Genomic DNA, 25,125 nt, shown 5'->3' with positions numbered 1-25,125 from the left:
AAGCCGCCGCAGTGGTAACTGGTACAATGCAGGCTGTCGGTTGTAAAAGGAAACCCTGATGACTAAATAACTTTTTTAGAAGACCCTCCAATTTCTTATCCATAGGGTCTTTGAAGGCACAACTGTCTTCAATAGGAATAGTTGTACACTTAGCCAGGGTAGATATAGCTCCCTCCACCTTAGGGACTGTTTGCCAAGAGTCCCGAACAGTGTCAGATATGGGATACATTTTCTTAAAATTAGGAGAAGGTGAGAACGGGATACCCGGTCTTTCCCATTCCCGTGTAATAATATCCGAAATTCTCTTAGGAACCGGAAAAACATCAGAGTAAGCAGGCACCTCTAAGTATTTGTCCATCTTACACAATTTCTCTGGTGGTACCACAATAGAGTCACAGTCATCCAGAGTCGCTAAAACCTCCCGAAGCAACAGGCGGAGGTGTTCAAGCTTAAATCTAAAGGACATGACATCCGAGTCCGTCTGAGGTAACACATTTCCTGAATCAGAAAGTTCCCCCTCAGACAGAAGTTCCCTGACCCCCAAATCAGATCCCTGTGAGGGTACATCGGAAATAGCCAACAAAGCATCAGAGGTCCCAGTATTCAAATTAACTGCTGTCCTGCTACGTTTGTCCTGTAACACTGGCAACTTAGATAAAACCTCTGTAAGGGTAGATGACATAACTGCAGCCATATCCTGCAGAGTAAAAGAAGTAGATGCGGTTGAAGAACCCGGCGTCGCTTGGGTGGGCGTTAGAGTTTGTGACGCATGGGGAGAAAGTAGCGGCATACCCTGATTCTCATCAGACTGAGAAGCATCCTTAGACACACTTTCTTTAAAAAAAATCTGCCCTTTACATTGTAAGGCCCTTTCAGTAAATGAGGGACAAAAAGTAAGAGGGGGTTCCACAATGGCATCTAAACACATAGAACAAGTAGTTTCCTCAAGTTCAGACATGTTAAACAGACTAGCAATAGCAATAATAGTTGTTCTTTGCTTGATATATTGTACTCTGAAGTCAAAACATATATTAAAAAATTTTGAACTAAAAAAGTGTACTGCGCCTTTAAATAATAAAGCGCAACAATTTTTCTGTTATTAGGCAAAACAAGGTTTGCAGCAATAAAAAATGCCCTAACGTGCCCAAAATAGCTTAACAATATTGCACCACTTGTTAGGATATATTATATATCAATTTATATCAATTTTGTGAGATTTATTAATGTATATCAATGTGTATAAATTCAGGCCTCTGCACCTCGCCACAGCTCTGCTGCGGCGCCTACCTGCCCCCAGAACACACTGAAGGAACGTTCTCAGCCTCTTTGTACCCTACGATTACAAAACAGAGCTAGGCCCCACCGGAGCCTCAGGACCTTGAGGCCGATCCGGAAAACACACTGCACGGCTGAGCACGTGAAAATAGGCCCCGCCCACCTTGGGCGTAGCTCGTAGCCTAACCGAGACCCGCATGGGTAGATAAAAAACATGTCTGTCCTCCAAATCTTAAGCCATGTGCCCCACTATATACACACTCAGCGCAATAAAGCGCATCTCAGAGAAAAATATCTCCTGCCAAGCCAGATATAACCACTGTATAACGATATCCAGTAACCGCATCTCCCAGCGTCAGCCCACATAGTAAATTTAAAGTGACCTTCCAGCACACTATTAAATAAATAAAATAACAGGGAATTCCAGGTACACCATTTCTCCTATAGTGCATACTGATTACCCCTCCCCAGCAAGGGAATAATGTCAGCCTGTTCTGATGTATCAAGTCTCCCCAGAAACAAAAGACTGAACATACCTCAATGCTGCTTGTAGCATGACACCGTTCTCCACACTGAAGATTTTTCTTTACACTACCTTCAGCTGCTCTGTGGGAACCAGTATGGATCTTAGATGTTTGCTAAGATCATCAACATCAGGGCAGAAAAATAAAATGTCTCCACTCCTCTTGGGAAGTTATAGACTGACAATATCTCCCTGGGAAAAATAGTACTCACTGGCACCATTTTAAAATAAAAAAGCTTCTTGATTGAAGAATCTAAACTAACACCTCACTTTACCTCTTCCTATCACTAACACAGGCAAAGAGAATGACTGGGGTGGGAGGTAAGGGAGGAGCTATATATACAGCTCTACTGTGGTGCTCTTTGCCACTTCCTGCTGACCAGGAGTCGTAATCCCATAAGTAAGGATGAAATCCGTGGACTCGTCATATCTTGTAAAAGAAAAGAGCCATAACACTGCTTTTTCACTCATAACGCAAAACTCGTAATCTAGCCGTATGGAATTTTAAATGATGATTTTGTTAATGAGCAAAGTTGTATATTTCATACACAGAAAACCAATAAATAAATGCAATTTTCAACTCATTAACATTGTAACGCTGCTCCTGCTAGACTCTTTTCACACATTTTATTTGCGATCTCATGAGAAACTGTACCTTATATGAAAATAGATATCTTGTTTTCAATTAAATAGATAAAAGAAAATGTGTTTTTAACATTTATCTTGCTATTTTTTATTTACTAAACATTGTTATATGTAGTAATATTCAACATGTCCTCAACAATTTATTGACTAAACAGTGCTGCATGCAAGGACAACGCTAGTAAAAGTATTCCTTCTTTATTTGGCAACAGTGGATTTCAAAAGGGGATTCCAACTCAGTGGTGGGGGGGGGGGGAGAATACATTAAAGGGACATGGAAGTCCAAAATTATTATTCTTCATAAAGCCCATGCAATATTAAATAACTTTCCGATTTACTATTATTAAGTTAACCTCTTTTTCTTGGAATCCTTGTTGAAATTTAGATATTTTTTTTCAAATGTGGGGTCATGAGTGTTTAAAGTGAAGGTCAAGTCCGCCTCACTCAATCCCAGTATCATCATTAACATGTAAAATAAACATCATGTTCATTCATCAAAATCTTTATAAATAATTTTGCACTTGTATTTTTTATTTCTCAATTACCCTCCGTTTCACCGCAACTGTCCGCCCGACATCTACCCCCATTTGATTGACATTTTTTTGTCTTTTTCTCCAATTCCTTCGCTTCCCCCGTGGCGTCCTGCCCCTTTCTACCCACGTCATCGGTAACAATAGCGCATGCGTCTAATTTCTGCTCTCGTCAAATACATCATGCGCGTGCATTATATACGCATGCGTATTACGCTGTATGCTTTCCTTAGATACATTGACTCAGTCAGTGTTACAGCGCGCTAGAGAAGAAAGGAAGTGAATTTACAGTTTGCCATTTCTAATCCTCAAAACGGGTAATTATCATGTAAACCGAGGAATAGAAATAACGTTCATTGAAATTGCCACGCATGCGCGAATGCTCTTACAATACGCATGCGCAGTTTGTAACCAGTCTTGTGCACGAGCTTGGTAGTGACGCGGCGGGCTGGTTGAAATGATCGCTATGCCAACAGGGCCAAATAAAGAAGTGGATCGGGGGTGGAGTAAACAGACGAAACAAAGGTTTTTCATATATAAAATTTAATAATAAATAATTGATTTTTTGCTAATTTTATCTTAGCGACTGTAATAGTTAGAGCATACTGTTTACATAGGTGGTGAGCATCGGGTAAAAATTGACCTTCACTTTAAGTGACTTGAGTAGTATATGGCAGTTTTCAATTGATGTTTAACAATGTCATACATTGTTGCAAATACTGCTGACATATAGCACTTGCTTGCCCATGAGTCTGCCTAGGTATTCTCTCTTGAAAATAAGCTATGTTTAAACAAACGACACCAAGAGAATGAATTAGTAAATGTCATAAAAGTAAATTGGAAAATGCACCTTGAATCCAGTAACTTTGATTTTGATTTACGTGTCTTTTAAATTTCAGAAATTCCAGTATGTGCACACAAATCCGGTATATCCCAGGTTTTGTGCATTCGATTGGCCACATAAATGCACACAAATAGTTCCATCCCTAAGTATTAGTGGAACACTGAAGCCTTTAAATTATTGGGCATAGAAAAATACATTAGATTAATTATAATTTTTCAAACGATTTGAGGTGCCATAACTGACTTAGGCTAAAAACCCAGTAAAAATAGAGTAAGAGGTCTTACCTGTGTAGTAATTTAGGAAATACATCATCCGGCAACTGGAAAATGAAGTTATTAATGACTGACTTGAAAACATCCAATGATACGCATCCAGTACGAGCAACATCGAATGACAAAAAGGCTTTTATCAGACATGGTTGGGAAGTTGACACCTGTATCAAGCACATTACACAGAAAAGGTTTAATGGATATTGAAAATCACTATTGTATGTTATAGCTGTACAAGAGTTTATATACACGTCAATCATTTGTTAAATTAACATTTTAATTTAATCCTATTATTACATTTTCTTTGTTCTCTTAGTATCTTTATTTGAAAAGCAGGTATGTAAGCTTAGGAGTTTTTGGTTCAGAACCTGGGTAGAACTTGCTGATTGGTGGCTAAATGTAGCCACCAATAAGCAAGCACTACCCAGGTGCTGAACCTAAAATGGGCCAGCTCGTAAGCTTACATTCTTGCTTTTGCAAACAAAGATACCAAGAGAATGAAGAAAAATTGATAATAGGAGTAAATTAGAAAGTTGCTTAAAATTGCAAGCTCTATCTGAATCATGAAATAAACAAAATTGGGTTTCCTCTCCCTTTAAAAGCTATGACTACATAAAATCTATTCAAAATAAGTTCTGTGTTATTCTTCATAATGCAAAAAAGATCAGAATATGTAAGATGGAGCACCAAATCCATATCTATACTACCCTTAACAAAATCCAGAACCTGCAGAACAGAAGCCCCATGAAGACAACTCTTTTTAAACTGTTCTTTTTAATTTTTTTATCAATGACTTGGAGCAAGGATTAAATAGCGACATCTCTATTGTTGCAGATACAAAGTTGTGTAAGGTCATAAGGTCAGAGCAGGATGAACTTGATTTACAAGGGGATCTGCAAAAACTAGACGTATTGGCAGGTAAATGGAAAATGAGATTTAATACGGGAAAATGCAAGGTTCTACATTTTGGAAGTAAAAATAGGCAGGCAACGTATTATTTAAATGGGACAAACAGAGGAGGAAAGGGATTTGGGAGTAGTAATAGATAACAAGCTAAAGATGGGTGCACAATGTAGGGCAGTGGCTTTGAAGGCTAATAAGATACTAGCATGTACTAAAAGAGGCATTGATGCAAGGGAGAAAAGCATAATTCTGTCACTATATAAATCCCTGGTAAGACCTCACCTTGAGTATGGAGTGCAGTTATGGGGACCAATCTAGAAAAAAACATTGCAGACCTAGAAAAAGTTCAGAGAAGGGCCACATAACTAATAAGGGGGAATGGAGAATTTAAGCTATGAGGAGAGGCTAGCCAAACTGGGTCTGTTTTCTCTAGAAAAAAGGCACTTGAGAGGTGACATGATTACTTTATATAAATATATTCAAGGCCCATTAACAAAGATGGCAGAAGCTCTGTTTATTCCAAGAAAATTGTTTGTGACAAGAGGTCACATTTTAAGGCTAGAGGAAAGGAGATTTAGGGGCCTATTTATCAAGCTCTGTATGGAGCTTGATGCCCCATGTTTCTGGTGAGCCTTCAGGCTTGCCAGAAACACAAGTTATGAATTAGCGGTCTAAAGACCGCTGCTCCATAACTTGTCCACCTGCTCTGAGGCGGAGGACAAACATCACCGGAAATCAACCTGAACCAATACGATCGGGTTGATTGACACCCCCTGCTAGCGGCCTATTGGCCGTGAATCTGCAAGGGGCGGTATTGCACCAGCAGTTCACCAGAACCGCTGGTGCAATGATAAATGCCAACAGCGTAACCCAACTCACAAGAGCTGCTGGTGCAATGCTGAATACGGAGAGCGTATTGCTCTCCGCATTCAGCGAGGTCTGTCGGACCTGATCCGCACTGCCGGATCAGGTCCGACAGACCTTTGTTAAATAGGCCCCATAGAGCTCAGGTATAGATGGTGCAGGTCCTGATTTTTTCTTTTTTCTTATTGCAGTGAATGTCACTCTTTGTATAATGATCTCGAGTTAATCTATTCCAGGTAAGCTTCCGAAAATTGCTGAAGATGAGAAAAACTTCACTTGTGTATGTGGGAATAAACCATGTAAAAATGAGTGCAGTATACTTACTCTGATAAAGTCAGAATAAAAGAAATTAGAGGTCACATAGCCGCAACCTCTAATTTATTTTATTTTATGCTCTTGAAAAAGACGATATATTCGTTGAAACGCATAGAGTTGTTTTAAAGTTGTTTTTTAGATTTGTTTTAATAAATGTTTGTTCTTTTGTGAAAAATATTCTGCTGCTTTTGTAAAATCGCCGGACCTGAGTGTCCAAAATATTGGAGAGATTCCATCGTGAAGAGTCGAATTCTGATTTCATCAGAGTGAGTATTTTGCACCCATTTTTATATGATTAACTACAGCATATACCAGTGAAGGTCTCTTATTATCAGTGACATCTGCAAACATATTCAAGAAATCCATAGAAAAGAGGACCAGTGCAATTCATCGGAGCATTCATTAATTCCCAGCACCATCGCATCTGAAGGTTGGAGAGATTCCATCGTGAAGGGCCGAATTCTGACTTTATCAGAGTGAGTAAACTGCACTCATTTTTGCATGGTTTATTCCCACATACACAAGTGAAGTTTTTCTCATCTTCAGCAATTTTCGGAAGCTTACCTGGAATAGATTCACTCGAGATCATTATACAAAGAGTGACATTCACTGCAATAAGAAAAAAGAAAAAATTCAGGACCTGCGCCATCTATACCTGAACTCTATTTATTTTAGCAGTCCCTTGTGAGATACTGCAAGAAGGCAGCGATCCATCTAGAGGGAAGTATTGTTTTTTACCATCACATACAGCTATTTTTTAAGATCTAAAATAATCTGTATTTGTATTTGCTGTTGTACTAGTGTCAATATCTAGATATTTCTATTGTCATACGTGGGAAAATATTGCACCAACTTTGGGAGATAATTAAGACCAATAATCTCTTATTATTAGGATTCCAACAGGTTTTTCTTACAAAGACTGTGAGGCAAGGGTCAGTTAGTAAGTTACCAAACGAAGCAGCAGCAAACCCCTTTCTCTCCTTGTGCAAAGAGTTTTGTTTCTGCTAAACTCCTCCCCATTTCTTGAATCATTCAACAGAATTTGGATACGCCCCTTGAGCCGGAGCTCACCTCTCATAGGTTACTGGGAATTGCCACTTTGTAATTCAATTTCCCCGTTAATAAAATTTCTCTGGCTGTGATTCTCACATTGAACACCGGGAGGCACAATAGGCAACGGAATGTAGTTTCATTAGTAAATACTACAGAAAAATATATTTTCTTATATATTTTTAGTGTTCAATTAAAAATACTTATATTTTCTAGCTCAATAAACTATCTGGTCAATTTGATAGGGTATTATTTAATTTAACTGATCATGTGTATTTCAATACCAGACATGGGGGTATTCAGATATCTTTCAAATATATATATATATACAGTGGATATAAAAAGTCTACACACCCCTGTTAAAATGTCAGGTTTCTGTGATGTAAAAAAAATTAGACAAAGGTAAATCATTTCAGAACTTTTTCCACCTTTAATGTGACCTATAAACTTTACAACTTGATTGAAAAACAAACTGAAATTTCTAGGTGGAGGGAAGTAAAAATAAAAAACTAAAATAATATGGTTGCATAAGTGTGCACACCCTCTTATAACTGGGGATGTAGCTGTGTTTAGAATTGAGCAATCACATTCAAAATCATGTTAAATAGGAGTCAGTACAGACCTGCCCTTATTTAAAATGCCTGTGATTAACCCCAAATAAAGTTCAGCTGTTCTAGTAGGTCTTTCCTGACATTTTGTTAGTCGCATCCTACAGCAAAAGCCATGGTCCGCAGAGAGCTTCTAAAGCATCAGAGGGATCTCATTATTAAAAGGTATCAGTCAGGAGAACGGTACAAAAGAATTTCCAAGGCATTAGATATACCGTGGAACACAGTGAAGACAGTCATCATCAAGTGAAGAAAATATGGCGCAACAGTTACATAACCAAGAACTGGACGTCCCTCCAAAATTGATGAAAAGACGAGAAGAAAACTGGTCTGTGAGGCTGCCAAGAGGCCTACAGCACCATTAAAGGAGCTGCAGGAATATCTGGCAAGTACTGGCTGTGTGGTACATGTGACAACAATCGCCTGTATTCTTCATATGTCTGGGCTATGGGGTAGAGTGGCAAGATGGAAGCCTTTTCTTACGAAAAAAACATCCAAGCCCAGCTAAATTTTGCAAAAACACATCTGAAGTTTCCCAAAAGCATGTCGCAAAAGGTGTTCTGGTTTGATGAAAACAAGATTAAACTTTTTGCCATAATTCCAAAAGATATGTTCGGCACAAAAACAACACTGCATATAACCAAAAGAACACCATACCAACAGTGAAGCATTTTGGTGGCAGCATCATGCTTTGGGTCTGTTTTTCTTCAGCTGGAACTGGGACCTTAGTCAAGGTAGAGGGAATTATGAACAGTTCCAAATACCAGACAATATTGGCACAAAACCTTCAGGCTTCTGCTAGAAAGCTGAACATGAAGAGGAACTTCATCTTTCAGCATGACAACGCCCCAAATCATACATCCAAATCCAAATGGCTTTACCAGAAGAAGATTAAAGTTTTGGAATGGCCCAGTCAGAGCCCAGACCTGAATCCAATCGAAAATCTCTGGGATGATCTTAAGTGGGCTGTGCACAAGAGATGCCCTCACAATCTGACAGATTTGGAGTGTTTTTGCAAAGAAGAGTGGGCAAATCTTGCCAAGTCAAGATGTGCCATGTTGAAAAACTCATACCCAAAAAGACTGAGTGCTGTAATAAAAAGAAAATTTATGCTTACCTGATAAATGTGTTTCTTTTTTGACACGATGAGTCCACGGATCATCTTAATTACTAATGGGATATTCACCTCCTGGTCAGCAGGAGGAAGCAAAGAGCACCCCAGCAGAGCTGCTTAATAGCTCTTCCCTTCCCTCCCACTCCAGTCATTCGACCGAAGTTAGGAAGAGAAAGGAAAAGCCAAGGTGCAGAGGTGTCTGAAGTTTACAATAACTCACAACCTGTCTAAAAGAACAGGGCGGGCCGTGGACTCATCGTGTCAAAAAAGAAACAACTTTATCAGGTAAGCATAAATTTTCTTTTCTTTTTTAAGACACGATGAGTCCACGGATCATCTTAATTACTAATGGGATTCAATACCCAAGCTAGAGTACACAGATGAAACGGGAGGGACAAGACAGGAAACCTAAACGGAAGGCACCACTGCTTGAAGAACCCTTCTTCCAAAAGTTGCCTCAGCCGAGGCAAAAATGACAAATTTGTAAAAACTTTGAAAAAGAATGAAGAAAAGACCAAGTTGCAGCCTTGCAAATCTGTTCCACAGAAGGAAGCTTCAATTTTGAATTCCCATGAGGAAGCAACAGCCCTCATGTATTGAGCCGTAACTCTCCCGGGAGGCTGCTGCCTAGCAATCTCATATGCAAAACGTATGATACTCTTCAGTCAAAAAGAAATAGAAGGAGCCGTAGATTTCTGCCCCTTGCGTTTTTTTGGGGTTTTTTTGCTTGTTTTTTATTTTTGAGAAAAACACAAATAAAAAAGACTGACGACAGTCCTTAGTCGTCTGCAGGTAAAACTTTAAAGCACGGACCACGTCCAAATTGTGCAGAAGTCCTTCCTTCTGAGAAGAAGGATTAGAACACAGGAAAAGAACAACAATCTCCTGATTAGTGTTCCCGAACAGAAACAACCTTATGAAGAAATCCTAAGTTAGTATGTAAAACTACCTTATCTGAATGGAAAATAAGATAAGGAGACTCATACTGTAATGCCGAGAGCTCTGACACTCTCCAGTAAATGAACAGTACCCGTGGGTAGACTTCAATTCTCAACCTTCTGCTCCTCTTATTGTGTGCTAGCCACTAGGCTACGCCAGAGAGCAACAAAGAAATAAAACTTTCCCAGATAACAACGTAATATCCAAAGAATACATAGGCTCAAAACGGAGCCCCTTGAAGAACTCTGAGAACTCAATACAGACTCCATGTAGGAGTAACTGGTGTGAACACAGGCCTGATCCAACCAAGCCCTGACAAAAAGATTGTACAACAGAGACATCTGCTAGATGTCTGTGTAACAAAATAGATAAAAACAGAGATTTGACCCTTTAGGGAACTTGACGATAAACCTTTCTCTAAACCATTTTGGAGAAAAGACAAAATTCTAGGAATCCTAACTCTACCCCATGAGTAGCCCATGGATTCACACCAAAAGAAATAATGATGTCATAACTTATGATAAAAAATTTTTTTCCAGAGACAGGCTTACAAGCCTGAATCATGGTCACAATGACCGAGTCAGAAAACCCCGCTTGGATAATATTCAGCATTCAATGCCCAAGCAATCAGTTTCAGAGGAACCGGAGTTGGGTGAAGGAGGGGCCCCATAAATTAGAGGGTCCTTCCTCAATGGAAGTCTCCAAAGTGGCAGAGATGACATGTCCACCAGGTCTGCATACCAAATCCTGCGAGGGGAAGCTGGTGCTATAAGGATCACCGATGCCCTCTCCTGCTTGATTCGAGCAATGACCCGGGAAAGAAAAACTGGAGAACACTTCCGGATGGAGTTTCCACTCCCCCGGATAAAAAGTCTATCTGCTTCAGGAAATCCACCTCCCAGTTGACCCCCCTGGGATGTGGATTGTCGACAGGCCGCAAGAATGGGCCTCCGCCCACTGAATTACTTTGGATACCTCTGTCATCGCTAAGGAACTCCTCGTTCCTCCTTGATGATTGAAGTAAGCCACTGACGTTATATTGTTCGACTGGAACCTGATAAACTGGACCGAGGCTAACTGAGGCCAGGCCAGAAGAACCTTGTAGATCGCTCTCAGCTCCAGAATGTTTATAGGAAGAACAGACTCTGACTGAGTCCAAACCCCCTGAGCCCTTAGGGAGCCCCAGATTGCTCTCCACCCTAAAAGGCTGGCGGCTGTTGTCACAAACACCCAAGATGGTCTGCAAAAGCAGTTTCCCTGGGAGAGATGATCCAGAGATAGCTACCATTGAAGAGAATCCCTAGTCTCCAGCTCCAGCAGTATTTGAGGAGACAAATCTGTATGATCTCCAATTCATTGCCAGAGCATGCTTAACTGCAGAGGTCTGAGATGGAACCGAGCAAAAGGGATGATGTCCATTGCCGCCATCATCAACCCGATAACCTCCATGTACTGAGCCACTGAAGGCCAAGGAGTGGACTAAATGATTAGACAAGTATCGATGATCTATGATGTCCTGACATTCTATCAGAAAAATCTTCATAGACATGGAATCTATTATGGTACCCAAGAAAGTTACCCTTGTGCTTGGTACTAAGGAACTCCATCCAAATTAACCTTCCACCCGTGAGATCGCGGAAAGGATAACACCATGTCTGTGTGAAATCTTGTGAAAACTCTGAGAGCTGTAGCAAGAACGAAAGGAAGAGCCACGAACTGGAAGCGTTTGTCCAAAAAGGCAAACCTTAGAACTTGAGACGATTCTTGAGAATGGCACATGAATGTACATGTCCTTTAAATCCACTGTTGTCATAAATTGACCCTCTTGGAGCAAGGGAAGAATGGAACGAATAGTTTCCATCACGAAGAACGGTACACTAAGAACATTGTTTAGACTCTTGAGATCTAAAAAGTGGTCTGAAAACTCCCTCTTTTTTGGGAACCACAAACCGCTTGGGATAAAAAACCCGGAACCTGTACTGGAACTGGAACAATCACTCCCAGGTCTGAGAGGTCTCCTACGCAGTGTAAGGACGCCTCTCCTCTTGTCTAATCTGCAGAAATTCCTGAAAGCAGAAACCTGCCTCTGGGAGGAAACTTTTGAACTCTAAATTGTATCCCTGGGGCACTATTTTCTATTGCCCAGGGATCTTGAACATTTCAAACCCAAGCCTGACTGAAGACGGAAAGTCTGCCCCCTACAAGATCCGATCTCGGATCGGGGGCATGTCCTTCATGCTGTCTCTGTCCTTCCCTTGTAAGGAATCGCTAAAAGCTTAGACTTAGAGCATACATCCAAAGAGCAAGGCTCTAACTATAAATCTCTGTGAGCTGGAACAGAGAAACCTGAAACCTATGCTCCCAGTTTGAAAACTAGAAGGGAAGAAATTGAAATAAAGGAATTAGCCAATCTGAAAGCTTTTATCCTATCCTGGATTATATGCAGGGGAGATTCTGACTTAGTATCAGACCACGCATCAAATAAATATGCCATCGCACTAGAGACAGTAGCAAAACCAACTATCCTCTAAGGCAGTGCTTTCCAAACTGTGTGTCGGGACACACTAATGTGTCGGCAGCAGTGTGTAGGTGTGTCCCTGCTTCAGCACAAATTTTTTTAAATTTAATTATTTTTTTTGTTTCTGACTTTCCGCCTGCCTGCTACGCATATCACATGGTTGACTCGTGATTGATACCTAGGGGTCACAGATCATCTTAACCTATTAGTGCAGCTCAGTGGAAACTGAAACTATTCCCATTGGCGGCTTTGGCGGCACATTGGCTCCTGACTGCACGTGTGTCTCCTTAATTGGCTCGTGACTGCACGTGTAGTCAGTGAGTGGGACAGCAGTGTGTTTGCAGCGCGGGCAGTAGTCAATCGGACACACCGAGCTCTGAGGGCGGCAGCTTAAATGCTGAGCTGAAGTCAGAAGTCAGTGGGGTTTTTTTTGCAGCTAGCTCCCAGTAATGCATTGCTGCTCCTGCTCTTGATATATGGATAGGAAGTAGAAGCTTAAAAATGCTTGATGATGAAATGCGAGTGTCTTTATCTAATATTCCACCAAATATTCAGAAATTGTGTTCATCCCATCAACCTCATACAGCCCATTAAAATAGTAAGTAGCTATTGGTGTTATTAAACTTTTTTTAATTCTTGCACATACTTACATACTCTTACTTGTAATTACATTTCGTTATTATATCATTTATGTATGTGTCCATATCTCTTAAAACAAGTTAGTTTAACCTCCTGTTTGCCAGTACAACTGAATTACTGTGTTGCGAAATTATGTAGGTCTAAAAAGTGTGTCACCAACATGAAAAGTTTGGAAAGCTCTGCTCTAAGGGCATAGTAGGTCTCTTAGCTAAGCTGGAAACTACTCCTTCCACCCTAGGGAAAGTTTGCCCAGCCTCCTTAGCTGAATCGGCTATGGGAAACATATATTGAAATATAGGGAATGCGAATGAAAGTGTTAAAGCTGAAAAACTGAAAGAAAAAAAAACCTCAGGGTCAAATAAAGATACTATTTATCTGAGACTGAGAATTCTCTCTCTCATATAACCCCGAAGTATCTTCCTCTGTCAGGCACAGGGAAGACCCAAACGGAAAAGCAACAACTGAAGCAATCGCCCTAAACGATTGAAAATAATTCCTCTAGAAATGTTTTCTTCCACGTGGGAAAAACAAATAATGTATGAAATGCAGTGTAACTCCGGATGGAGTGTGAGAGGAAACGCAGGGCACTGCATGTGGGACATAACATTTTTTGGATCCTATAGAAAAAATCTGTGGCATAATGTGACCATTGTCAACAGACTCCTAAACAGCAAACGCCATGAAAGGATAAGGTTCAGAAAAAGAGTGCAATATTTTAATAAAACTTGACACCTGAAAAAAACGTTACTTTCACTTTAAATCTTAAAAGGTAACTTTATTTTATGTGTGCTTTTGCTCCATCCTAAAACACAAGGATGAAAGAAGCATTAACCAGCTGAAATTCCTACTTTTTATTTGTGTGTAGAAACGGGTAGATATTCCTGACTAAGCCTCTTTTGAAACACTGTCCGGTGCAATACCTTCACCCTAAAGAGAAAACCATTCTCTACTAAATCTTCTGATACCAGGAAGAACAAACACAGATGTGCGCAACTAAAATGGCGCCAAACATAACTCCGCCCATCGTGGGCGTTATCATAATCCTCTCCCGGTCGCCATTAGCAAAAAAAAAGGCCTTCGAGGGTATAGCAACGGACTGAACAGCTTCTAGTCCGAAAAAATATACTAATGTGGAATCACCCATACTGAGCTTGCTCAAGCATAGCTCCTCAACTGTGGCCACAAGAGATCTCCCGGTCGGCTATTATTAAACTGCCGGGAGATAAGAACATAAATCCTGTACATTGCCTCACACTGAGCTTCTGATATCTAGCTCAACGGAAATGCCAATTTAACACTTATGTCAATATGAGATCTCCCGGTCGGCTATAATAAAACCGCCGGGAGATAAGAATGCGAGTACCATGCGCTCTATATCTGATGCATAGAGAAACAGAACGTCAAAACATCAACCATGGCAATATAAGATCTCCCGGTCGGCTATTAATAAACCGCCGGGAGATATAACACCAGTCACATGCCACTGAGCCCATCTGATGTATAGCTCTTCAGTGATGGCTATGTTATGGATAGCTCGTTCTATGTATGGCTCCGTAGCTATGAAATGAGAGCCTATGTGCCAAACAGGCCGGGGCCTGCGTCTAACTGTCCCAAAGTGTCTCCTGAAACTCTAAGGGAATCTATAAAGGAAATTACATCCGATGAGGAATAAAATGAAGTGCCCAACTTTCTTCTGAGTCTCCTTCTGCAACCCCCAGAATAAAGTTAGCACTTAACTCATAATCTCCTGCCGGACAGTAAGGCAGTTCCCAGGTTTGTGAGGTCCTCTCCCTCACATGGACCTGTAATTGAAAACAAAATTCCTGAGAAATTATCCCTCAGATTTTCTTGGTAAGGGCAGCATTAGTATAGGAAGCGCAGTGAGAATTATGTCCCACAAGTTCCCATTGCTCTAAAGCCACCAAAGCTCTCCTGTAGAGACTGATATGGACTACAGCTACACCCTAGAATAAAGCAGCACTCTCTGGCACTACTTTAAAAATAATAAACTCTTGATTGAAGAATCTAATCTAACACCTCACTTTACCTCTTCCTATCACTAACGTAGGCAAAGAGAATGACTGGGATGGGAGGGAAGGGAGGAGCTATTTAACAGCTCTGCTGTGGTGCTCTTTGCCTCCTCCTGCTGACCAGGAGGTGAATATCCCATTAGTAATTAAGATGATCCATGGACTCATCGTGTCTTAAAAAATAAATCAAAGGGTGTTTCAACAAAGTATTAGTTTAAGGGTGTGCACACTTATGCAACCATATTATTTTATTTTTTTATTTCTACTTCCATCCACCTAAAAGATTTTAGTTTTTTGATTTGCAATTGAGTTGTACAGTTTATAGGTTACATTAAAGGTGGAAAAAGTTCTGAAATGATTTATCTTTGTCTCATTTTTTTTACATCACAGAAACATGACATTTTAACAGGGGTGTGTAGACTTTTTATATCCACTGTATATATATATATATATATATATATATATATATATATATATATATATATAAAAACATACATATATGTATAATACACGTAATACCGAATATGCCTATCTGATGTATGCTTCCATACAATTCTACTTATAATATTTTAAGAGATGTACTTAAAAATCATATTTCTATTTGGAGACTTAGTAGTTATAATTCAATATAAATATATGTATATTGACTTTATGTGTAAATCAGCTGATTAGTTATACTATTATTTGATTTTGATAGAATCATATAATTCATATCTACTGCATCTCCAATGCTGAGTGTATAAAAACATATGATATAATTAACAGCACAAATTACATATGCATTTATATACCAGTATATATACCAGTCATATTTGGAACCTCATTTGTATATTAGATGTCTGAAAAACAAAGAAGATACATTTTATATATACAGCTATATATTAATTTCCCTTCATATTAAAGGTATATTAGGCGCTAGACACATCTCCCAGATTCATATACATATTGGTACATTATGTACATATTATACATAATGAGTATATTTTGCATATATCTGTCAATTATGGATATAAGTTAGACTTAAAATTGTATTTCTTATGTTTTCAAAATACACAGGTTTTAAAAGACTTTCTTAGATACCTTTAACTCAGATGAGGAGTCTAGAGTTTTGTATATTTAACTCAGTATAGAATAATTAACACTTAGATGATAGACATTTATATTTCCTGGCCATCCTGGAAATGTATCTCAAACTGCAGACTTCCGGTCTCTCTGACTACAGGGGTTCAGGTGATCTAATAGGAAATCTTATTACACATTTCCAGGCAGTGATCAAAAGTGATCAAAAGTTTATTTGAAGTGACCTGATTTCATTTGAGACAACTGTCTTCTGTTTGATTTTGTTTTTCAGATAACCTATGTGTATTCAACTGGCAATTGGTTTGGGTTAAATTTTGATTTCAGAATTTAATGTAACTTACATTAGCCAGATTTTCACATCCAAATTAATTCTTTCTCTACGTCATATATGTATGTATGTAAATATATATATATATATATATATATATATATATATATATATATATATATATATCATAATGTCACTCACCTATTCCCTGACAGTATTCTTAGTTGAAAGCTAAACCTAGGAGGTTCATATGCTAATTTCTTAGACCTTGAAGACTGCCTCTAATTTGAATGCATTTTGACCACTAAAGGGCATTAGTTCATGTGTTTCATATAGATAACATTGAGCTCATGCACGTGAAGTGACCTAGGATTGAGTACTGATTGGCTAAAATGCAAGTCTGTCAAAAGAACTAAAATAAGGGGGCAGTTTGCAGAGGCTTAGATACAAGATAATTACAGAGGTATAAAGTATATTAATATAACTGTGTTGGTTATGCAAAACTGGGGAATAGGTAATAAAGGGATTATCTTTCTTTTTAAACAATAAAAATTCTGGTGTTGACTGTCCCTTTTATCTTCTTAAAACCATATTGCCTTGTAATAATTGTCATATTGTAAAGCGGTTTAAAAATCAGACACACAAAGAAAAGCTCCCTGACAGTTTGAACAGTGGACCCTGAGTAAAGAATATCAGCAATGATAAACTCCAGCCTTTTAACTTGTGCCGTGCTGGATCTAGTACAAAAGCAAAATAAAGTGTTTTTGTAGCAAGAAGATGACAAATAGTCTATTGCACACAGAAAAACACTGAAAATGAACACAGATAGGTAGACCATAGGTAGACCAGGGCAGGGAGAGCAAACCTTTTTGAGAGTGTGTGTGGCCCAAATTGGTAATAACCTTCTGGATTGCCAATTGTATCCTTTTGTTTTAAAATGTAAAGAGACATTAACAAAACATTCATTTAAATCCATAAGATGTGTTGAGAGTTAAAGGGACATGATACCCAAATGTTGAATAATATGAAAGTGATACAGCACAGCTGTAAAAAAGCTGACTAGAAAATATCACCTGAACATCTCTATGTAAAAAAGGAAGATATTTACCTTAAAATTTCTTAAGTATTCACACCCCATTTTAAATAGACTTTAAGCAGCCAATCAGAATACAAGTCCCATGACTTACAAGGGGTTGCAGAGCTAGTTTGCATAGCTGCCAATAATAATTTTTTTTAGCAGTCATTAACCATTTGTGCCAATTAAAGAACCATTAAATACAGTAGAATTGCATAATGAACAAGGGCGTAATTAAAAAACAATGCAATCGCACTTTTAATTTTAAATGAGCAGTAGATTGTTTTTTTTATGATTAATTTAAAATGTTCCTGTAATTAGCCAGCCCTGTGTATCATGTGACAGTCATTAGCCAATCACAGACTCATTAACGTATATACTGGGAACTCTTGCACATGCTAAGTAGGAGTTGGTGCCTTAGAAAGTGTGCGCATAAAAAGACAGTGCACAATTTTTAGTATTATCGCCTCCCATTGACATACACAAATTATTATTTACCGGCTGCCAAACATTGGCCAATATCAACGTCTAACACAAGCAGAGTGGTGAGAAAAGATGGAGCAAAAACAAAATCAATAAATAAATAATTACACATTAATGTGCACTATTAAAGTATAATACATCAGAATAAATGCACAACAAAAATGAAAGTAAAGAATTATAAAACAATATAAATGTATGTTAGTGTTTGTGTACGTGCGTGTGCACGTTTTCATGTGTGTGTGTTTGTGTACGTGCGTGTGCACGTGTTCATGTGTGTGTGTTTGTGTACGTGCGTGTGCACGTGTTCATGTGTGCGTGTTCACGACTCATAAATCACCTTACAAACAAGAAGAAATAATTTGAACTCATAACCTCTGAATGCTTCCATTTTAATTAAAGGGACAGTCCAGTCAAAATTTAAATGCACATAGATGAATTACATATTAGAATAGAAACATAGCTGCAATATACATGCATTGGCAAAAATGATTCTAGTAAAAGTTATCACTGTTTTAGTGTTAGCATTTTTCTCTACACGTGCATGTGAAGCAGAGCTAGATATTCTCAGTGCACCAGCATTTTAAGTACTGCAGCTGCCCAGAATACCAGTGAGTACCAGGGGGGCTTGTATCATGTCAGCAATGATGCAAATTGAGTCCTTACCAGATGGTACAAGCACCTTAGGTTCTCTGATCGCTTTGTTTAAAATTCTGGAGCACAGAGCATACTTAAGTACACTCATGAAATATCTAGAAGCATATTTGCTAATACATGTATGTTGCAAAAATGCTTCTATTCAAAACCGAAATGCACCTGTTTGTATTCCAATTTTGTCTGGAATGCCCCTTTAATTTAGTACTCTCAGTTTTCGGCATAAGGCTTGGCACCTGACTGCCCACATCCTTCAGCAATATCCTTCATCTAGGACTTCACTGCTGTGTTCTGACCCTTGTCATTGGTTGTCATGAACTGAAAATGATGGTCTGGTTTGGAACAAGGCGGTACACTGCAGTAAGTAATCTTAGCCACTCTGTGACCACTCAGATTCTGAGCTTGAGCTGACCGGATCTGCCCTGAAACAACCAGATCTCCAGGGGTGCTGAAATATTGTTCTGGGGTATTAAAGGGACATAAAAGTGCAAAAAGAAAATGCTATAATATGTTAGCACATTCTAATTAAAATCAGCTCCATAGCAACAATATACTACTCAGACTTAGCTGAACTGATCTGGTGAGCCAATGACAAAAGGAATATGTGTAGACACTAATCATCAACAAGCTCCCACTAGTACCTTGATACTCCTGAGCCTACCTAGGTATGCTTTTCAACAAAAGGATAACAAGAGAATAAAATGAATTTGATAACAGAAATAAATTAAAAAGACTCCTAAAATCACATGCTCTTTCTAAACCAATAAAATTAGATGTTTCCATAATTTTTTCTCGTTTTGTCAGGTAAACACAGCACTTATGCTTACTGGGACAAGAGAATTTATACAGGTAAATACATATGTGGGTAGATTTACCGCGGATGCTGCAATCTACCCCTAAAGTTTCCAGCTCGCAAGGAACTGAAGTTAAGAAGCACCGGGGTTCGTAAGATTGTCGTATGCTGTCAGCATTTAGCGATGCGGGGCGGACATGATTTGCTGCAGCGAATCATGTCCATCAGGCATTTGATAAATCTACCCCTATGTCTCAAATAACTCTAGGAAGTATTTAAAGTACCAATAAATACAGCAGAAATGCATAACCAACTAATACATAATAAAAGAAAATAACAATTACACCTACTTTGCAATAACACCTACTTTAAATTTCAAATGAGCTACAGATCTTATTTCTGACAAATTTTAAAGTTTCTTTTAGTTTCCATGCACCCTTTATCATGTGACATCTGGCAGCCAATCACAAACAGTATAGACTGCGAATACTAGCACATACTTAGTAAGAGGTGGTGTCACAGTGAGTGTGAACTTAAAAAGACTGTTCATGCTTTCTAGCTATGACAACATCCACCAGTTTAGGATTAAATAAGTAATTAAATTAAATAAATGCAAGGTTCCATATAACTTGGTATTAGTGATCTCTGGTATGTTGCCTGAGAGTTTTGCAGAATGGGGATTTTATTACCCATTTTAAACATGCAAACATTGCTTTAGCGCTGGTTGTGTTTTTATTCTACGGCAGATGGCTTTGGTTAGGGAATTAGCTTCAGTTTAATTGAACACACATTCTTTGTTACAATATCTTCAGTCACAAAATAAATTCAAATGACAAAAAAAACTATAAAGGAAAAAACTAGGCAAGGTACCAAATTGCTAAAAGTGACTGTACAACATTTATTAAAAGAGACATATATGTAACACGCACAGGAAATATACTCACATGTATCAATAGCAAGGACTAATCAGTATCTAGATTACATTTCAGTGATCTCCACAAAAAAATTTAGGCTAGATTAAAAGTGGAGCGCTAATTTATTGCGCGTCCTAAATCAGACAAATTCGCCCGTTTACGGGCACACGATAAATAACCAGCCATTACAAGTGGCTGGTTATTGCTACCGCAAGCTTGCGGTAACAATTAGAGCTCATAAAATTAACCAAAGATCAGCTCTCTGGTTAATTTTAAAAATGTCCCCCAATTGCCCCCAAAATAAAGTATAATGTGACTTAATAAAATAAAAAAAATAGTAATATCTTTAATTTTATTAAAAATAACTGCACAAAGCAGTTTTTAGGGTTTTAAGTTGGCGGGTGTGGGGTGTTAGAAATGCCTTTACATTGCGGTCTATGGGGACTGTGTAATTACTATAAATAACAGAATTTATGTTTACCTGATAAATTACTTTCTCCAACGGTGTGTCCGGTCCACGGCGTCATCCTTACTTGTGGGATATTCTCTTCCCCAACAGGAAATGGCAAAGAGCCCAGCAAAGCTGGTCACATGATCCCTCCTAGGCTCCGCCTTCCCCAGTCATTCGACCGACGTAAAGGAGGAATATTTGCATAGGAGAAATCATATGATACCGTGGTGACTGTAGTTAAAGAAAATAAATCATCAGACCTGATTAAAAAACCAGGGCGGGCCGTGGACCGGACACACCGTTGGAGAAAGTAATTTATCAGGTAAACATAAATTCTGTTTTCTCCAACATAGGTGTGTCCGGTCCACGGCGTCATCCTTACTTGTGGGAACCAATACCAAAGCTTTAGGACACGGATGATGGGAGGGAGCAAATCAGGTCACCTAGATGGAAGGCACCACGGTGTGCAAAACCTTTCTCCCAAAAATAGCCTCAGAAGAAGCAAAAGTATCAAATTTGTAAAATTTGGTAAAAGTGTGCAGTGAAGACCAAGATGCTGCCTTACATATCTGATCAACAGAAGCCTCGTTCTTAAAGGCCCATGTGGAAGCCACGGCCCTAGTGGAATGAGCTGTGATTCTTTCAGGAGGCTGCCGTCCGGCAGTCTCATAAGCCAATCTGATGATGCTTTTAAGCCAAAAAGATAGAGAGGTAGAAGTTGCTTTTTGACCTCTCCTTTTACCAGAATAAACAACAAACAAGGAAGATGTTTGACTGAAATCCTTTGTAGCATCTAAATAGAATTTTAGAGCACGGACAACGTCCAAATTGTGTAACAAACGTTCCTTCTATGAAACTGGATTCGGACACAAAGAAGGTACAACTATCTCCTGGTTAATATTTTTGTTGGAAACAACCTTCGGAAGAAAACCAGGCTCAGTACGTAAAAACCACCTTATCTGCATGGACCAGATAGGGCGGAGAACACTGCAGAGCAGATAACTCAGAAACTCTTCTAGCGGAAGAAATTGCAACCTAAAACAAAACTTTCCAAGATAATAACTTAATATCTACGGAATGTAAGGGTTCAAACGGAACCCCTTGAAAAACTGAAAGAACTAGATTAAGACTCCAGGGAAGAGTCAAAGGTCTGTAAACAGGCTTGATTCTAACCAGAGCCTGAACAAACGCTTAAACGTCTGGCACAGCTGCCAGCCTTTTGTGAAGTAAAACAGATAAAGCAGAGATCTGTCCCTTCAGAGAACTCGCAGAAAATCCTTTCTCCAAACCTTCTTGTAGAAAGGAAAGAATCTTAGGAATTTTTATCTTGTTCCATGGGAATCCTTTAGACTCACACCAACAGATATATTTTTTCCATATATTATGGTAAATTTTTCTAGTTACAGGCTTTCTAGCCTGAATAAGAGTATCTATCACAGAATCTGAAAACCCACGCTTTGATAAAATCAAGCGTTCAAACTCCAAGCAGTCAGTTGGAGGAAAACCAGATTCGGATGTTCGAATGGACCCTGAATAAGAAGGTCCTGTCTCAAAGGTAGCTTCCATGGTGGAGCCGATGACACATTCACCAGGTCTGCATACCAAGTCCTGCGTGGCCACACAGGAACTATCAAGGTCACCGAAGCCCTCTCCAGATTGATCCTGGCTACCAGCCTGGGAATGAGAGGAAACGGTGGGAATACATAAGCTAGGTTGAAGATCCAAGGTGCTACTATTGTATCCAATAGAGTCGCCTTGGGATCCCTGGATTTGGACCCGTAACAAGGGACCATGAAGTTCTGACGAGAGGCCATCAGAACCATGTCTGGAATGCCCCATAATTGAGTTATTTGGGCAAAGATTTCCAGATGGAGTTCCCACTCCCCCGGATGCTCCTCCATCGCCAGGGAACTCCTTGTTACCCCCTGATGGTTGATATATGTAACAGTCGTCATGATGTCTGATTGAAACCTTATGAATTTGGCCTTTGCTAGTCGAGGCCAAGCCTTGAGAGCATTGAATATCGCTCTCAGTTCCATTATGTGTATCGGGAGAAGAGAGTCTTCCCGAAACCATAGACCCTGAGTTTTCAGGGATTCCCAGACCGCGCCCCAGCCCACCAGACTGGCGTCGGTCGTGACAATGACCTATTCTGGTCTGCGGAAGCTCATTCCCTGTGACAGGTTGTCCAGGGTCAGCCACCAACGGAGTGAATCTCTGGTTATTTGATCTACTTGTATCGTCGGAGACAAGTCTGTAAAATCCCCATTCCACTGTCTGAGCATGCACAGGTGCAATGGTCTTAGATGAATTCGTGCAAAAGGAACTATGTCCATTGCCGCAACCATCAAACCTATTACTTCCATGGACTGCGCTATGGAAGGAAGAAGAACAGAATGAAGTACCTGACAAGAGCTTAGAAGTTTTGATTTTCTGGCCTCTGTCAGAAAAACCTTCATTTCTAAGGAAACTATTATTGTTCCCAAGAAGGGAACTCTTGTTGACGGGGACAGAGAACTTTTTTCTATGTTCACTTTCCACCTGTGAGATCTGAGAAAGGCTAGGACAATGTCCGTATGAGCCCTCGCTTTTGACAGAGACGACACTTGAATCAGGATGTCGTCCACGTAAGGTACTACTGCAATGCCCCTTGGTCTTAGCACCGCTAGAAGGGACCCTAGTACCCTTGTGAAAATCCTTGGAGCAGTGGCTAATCCGAATGGAATTGCCACAGGTAATGCTTGTCCAGAAAGACGAACCTTAGGAACCGAAAATGTTCCTTGTGGATAGGAATACGTAGGTACGCATCCTTTAAGTCCACCGTGGTCATGAATTGACCTTCCTGGATGGTAGGAAGGATCGTTCGAATGGTTTCCATCTTGAATGATGAAACCCTTAGAAACTTGTTTAGAATCTTGAGATCTAAAATAGGTCTGAATGTTCCCTCTTTTTTGGGAATTATGAACAGGTTGGAGTAAAAACCCATCCCTTGTTCTCCTAATGGAACAGGATGAATCACTCCCATGCTTAACAGGTCTTCTACACAGTGTAAGAATGCCTGTTCGAAGATAATTGAGACCCGTGGAACCTTCCCCTTGGGGGTAGTTCCCTGAATTCCAGGAGATAACCTTGAGAAACTATTTCTAGCGCCCAAGGATCCTGAACATCTCTTGCCCCAGCCTGAGCAAAGAGAGAAAGTCTGCCCCCCACCAGATCCTTCCCAGATCGGGGGCCAACACTTCATGCTGTTTTGGTAGCAGTGGCAGGTGACTTGGCCTGCTTACCCTAGTTCCAGCCTTGCATCGGCCTCCAGGCTGGCTTGGTTTGAGAAGTATAACCCTCTTGCTTAGAGGGTGTAGAATTTGAGGCTGGTCCGTTTCTGCGAAAGGGACGAAAATTTGGCTTCTTTTTAGCCTTAAAAGACCTATCCAGAGGAAGGGCGTGGCCCTTTCCCCCAGTGATGTCTGAAATAATCTCTTTCAAGTCAGGGCCAAACAGTGTTTTACCCTTGAAAGGGATGTTAAGCAAAAGCGCTCTGCGCGCCACGATAGCAAACCCTGAATTATTCGCCGCTAATCTAGCTAATTGCAAAGCGGCATCTAAAATAAAAAAGAGTTAGCCAATTTAAGAGCTTGAACTCTGTCCAAAACCTCCTTGTACGAAGATTCTTTATTGAGCGACTTTTCTAGTTCTTCGAACCAGAAACACGCAGCTGTAGTGACAGGAACAATGCATGAAATTGGTTGTAGAAGGTAACCTTGCTGAACAAACATCTTTTTAAGCAAACCCTCTAACCTTTAATCCATAGGATCTTGAAAGCACAAATATCTTCTATAGGAATAGAAGTGCGTTTGTTTAGAGTAGAAACCGCCCCCTCGACCTTGGGGACTGTATGCTATAAGTCCTTTCTGGGGTCGACTATAGGAACTAATTTCTTAAATATAGGGGGAGGACAAAAGGTATGCCGGGCCTTTCCCACTCCTTATTTACTATGTCCGCCACCCGCTTGGGTATAGGAAAAACATCGGGGGGCACCGGAACCTCTAGGAACTTGTCCATCTTACCTAATTTCTCTGGAATGACCAAATTGTCACAATCATCCAGAGTAGATAATACCTCCTTAAGTAGTGCGTGGAGATGTTGAAATTTAAATTTAAAAGTTACAATATCAGGTTCTGCTTGTTGAGAAATTTTCCCTGAATCTGAAATTTCTCCCTCAGACAAAACCTCCCTCCTGGCCCCTTCAGATAGGTGTGAGGGTATGTCAGAACAGATATCATCAGCGTCCTCTTGCTCTTCAGTGTTTAAAACAGAGCAATCACGCTTTCTCTGATAAGTAGGCATTTT

The 25,125-nt window shown here is 39.7% G+C and overlaps 1 protein-coding gene across 1 annotated transcript in view; it reads right to left on the bottom strand.

The window, feature by feature from the left end:
* Positions 1-25,125, bottom strand: part of EFCAB6 (EF-hand calcium binding domain 6) — a 423,875-nt gene that overhangs the window by 229,912 nt on the left and 168,838 nt on the right. The window contains exon 8 of the mRNA XM_053719700.1: positions 4,099-4,247. Within this exon, the coding sequence (XP_053575675.1) occupies positions 4,099-4,247 (149 nt within the window). The remainder of the gene's footprint in view (positions 1-4,098; positions 4,248-25,125) is intronic.

This window comes from Bombina bombina, chromosome 6 (assembly GCF_027579735.1).
Source record: "Bombina bombina isolate aBomBom1 chromosome 6, aBomBom1.pri, whole genome shotgun sequence".
Taxonomy (NCBI): Eukaryota; Metazoa; Chordata; class Amphibia; order Anura; family Bombinatoridae; genus Bombina; species Bombina bombina.
The sequence above is the reverse complement of the archived record's forward strand: the minus strand, read 5'-3'. Positions and strand labels throughout refer to the sequence as shown.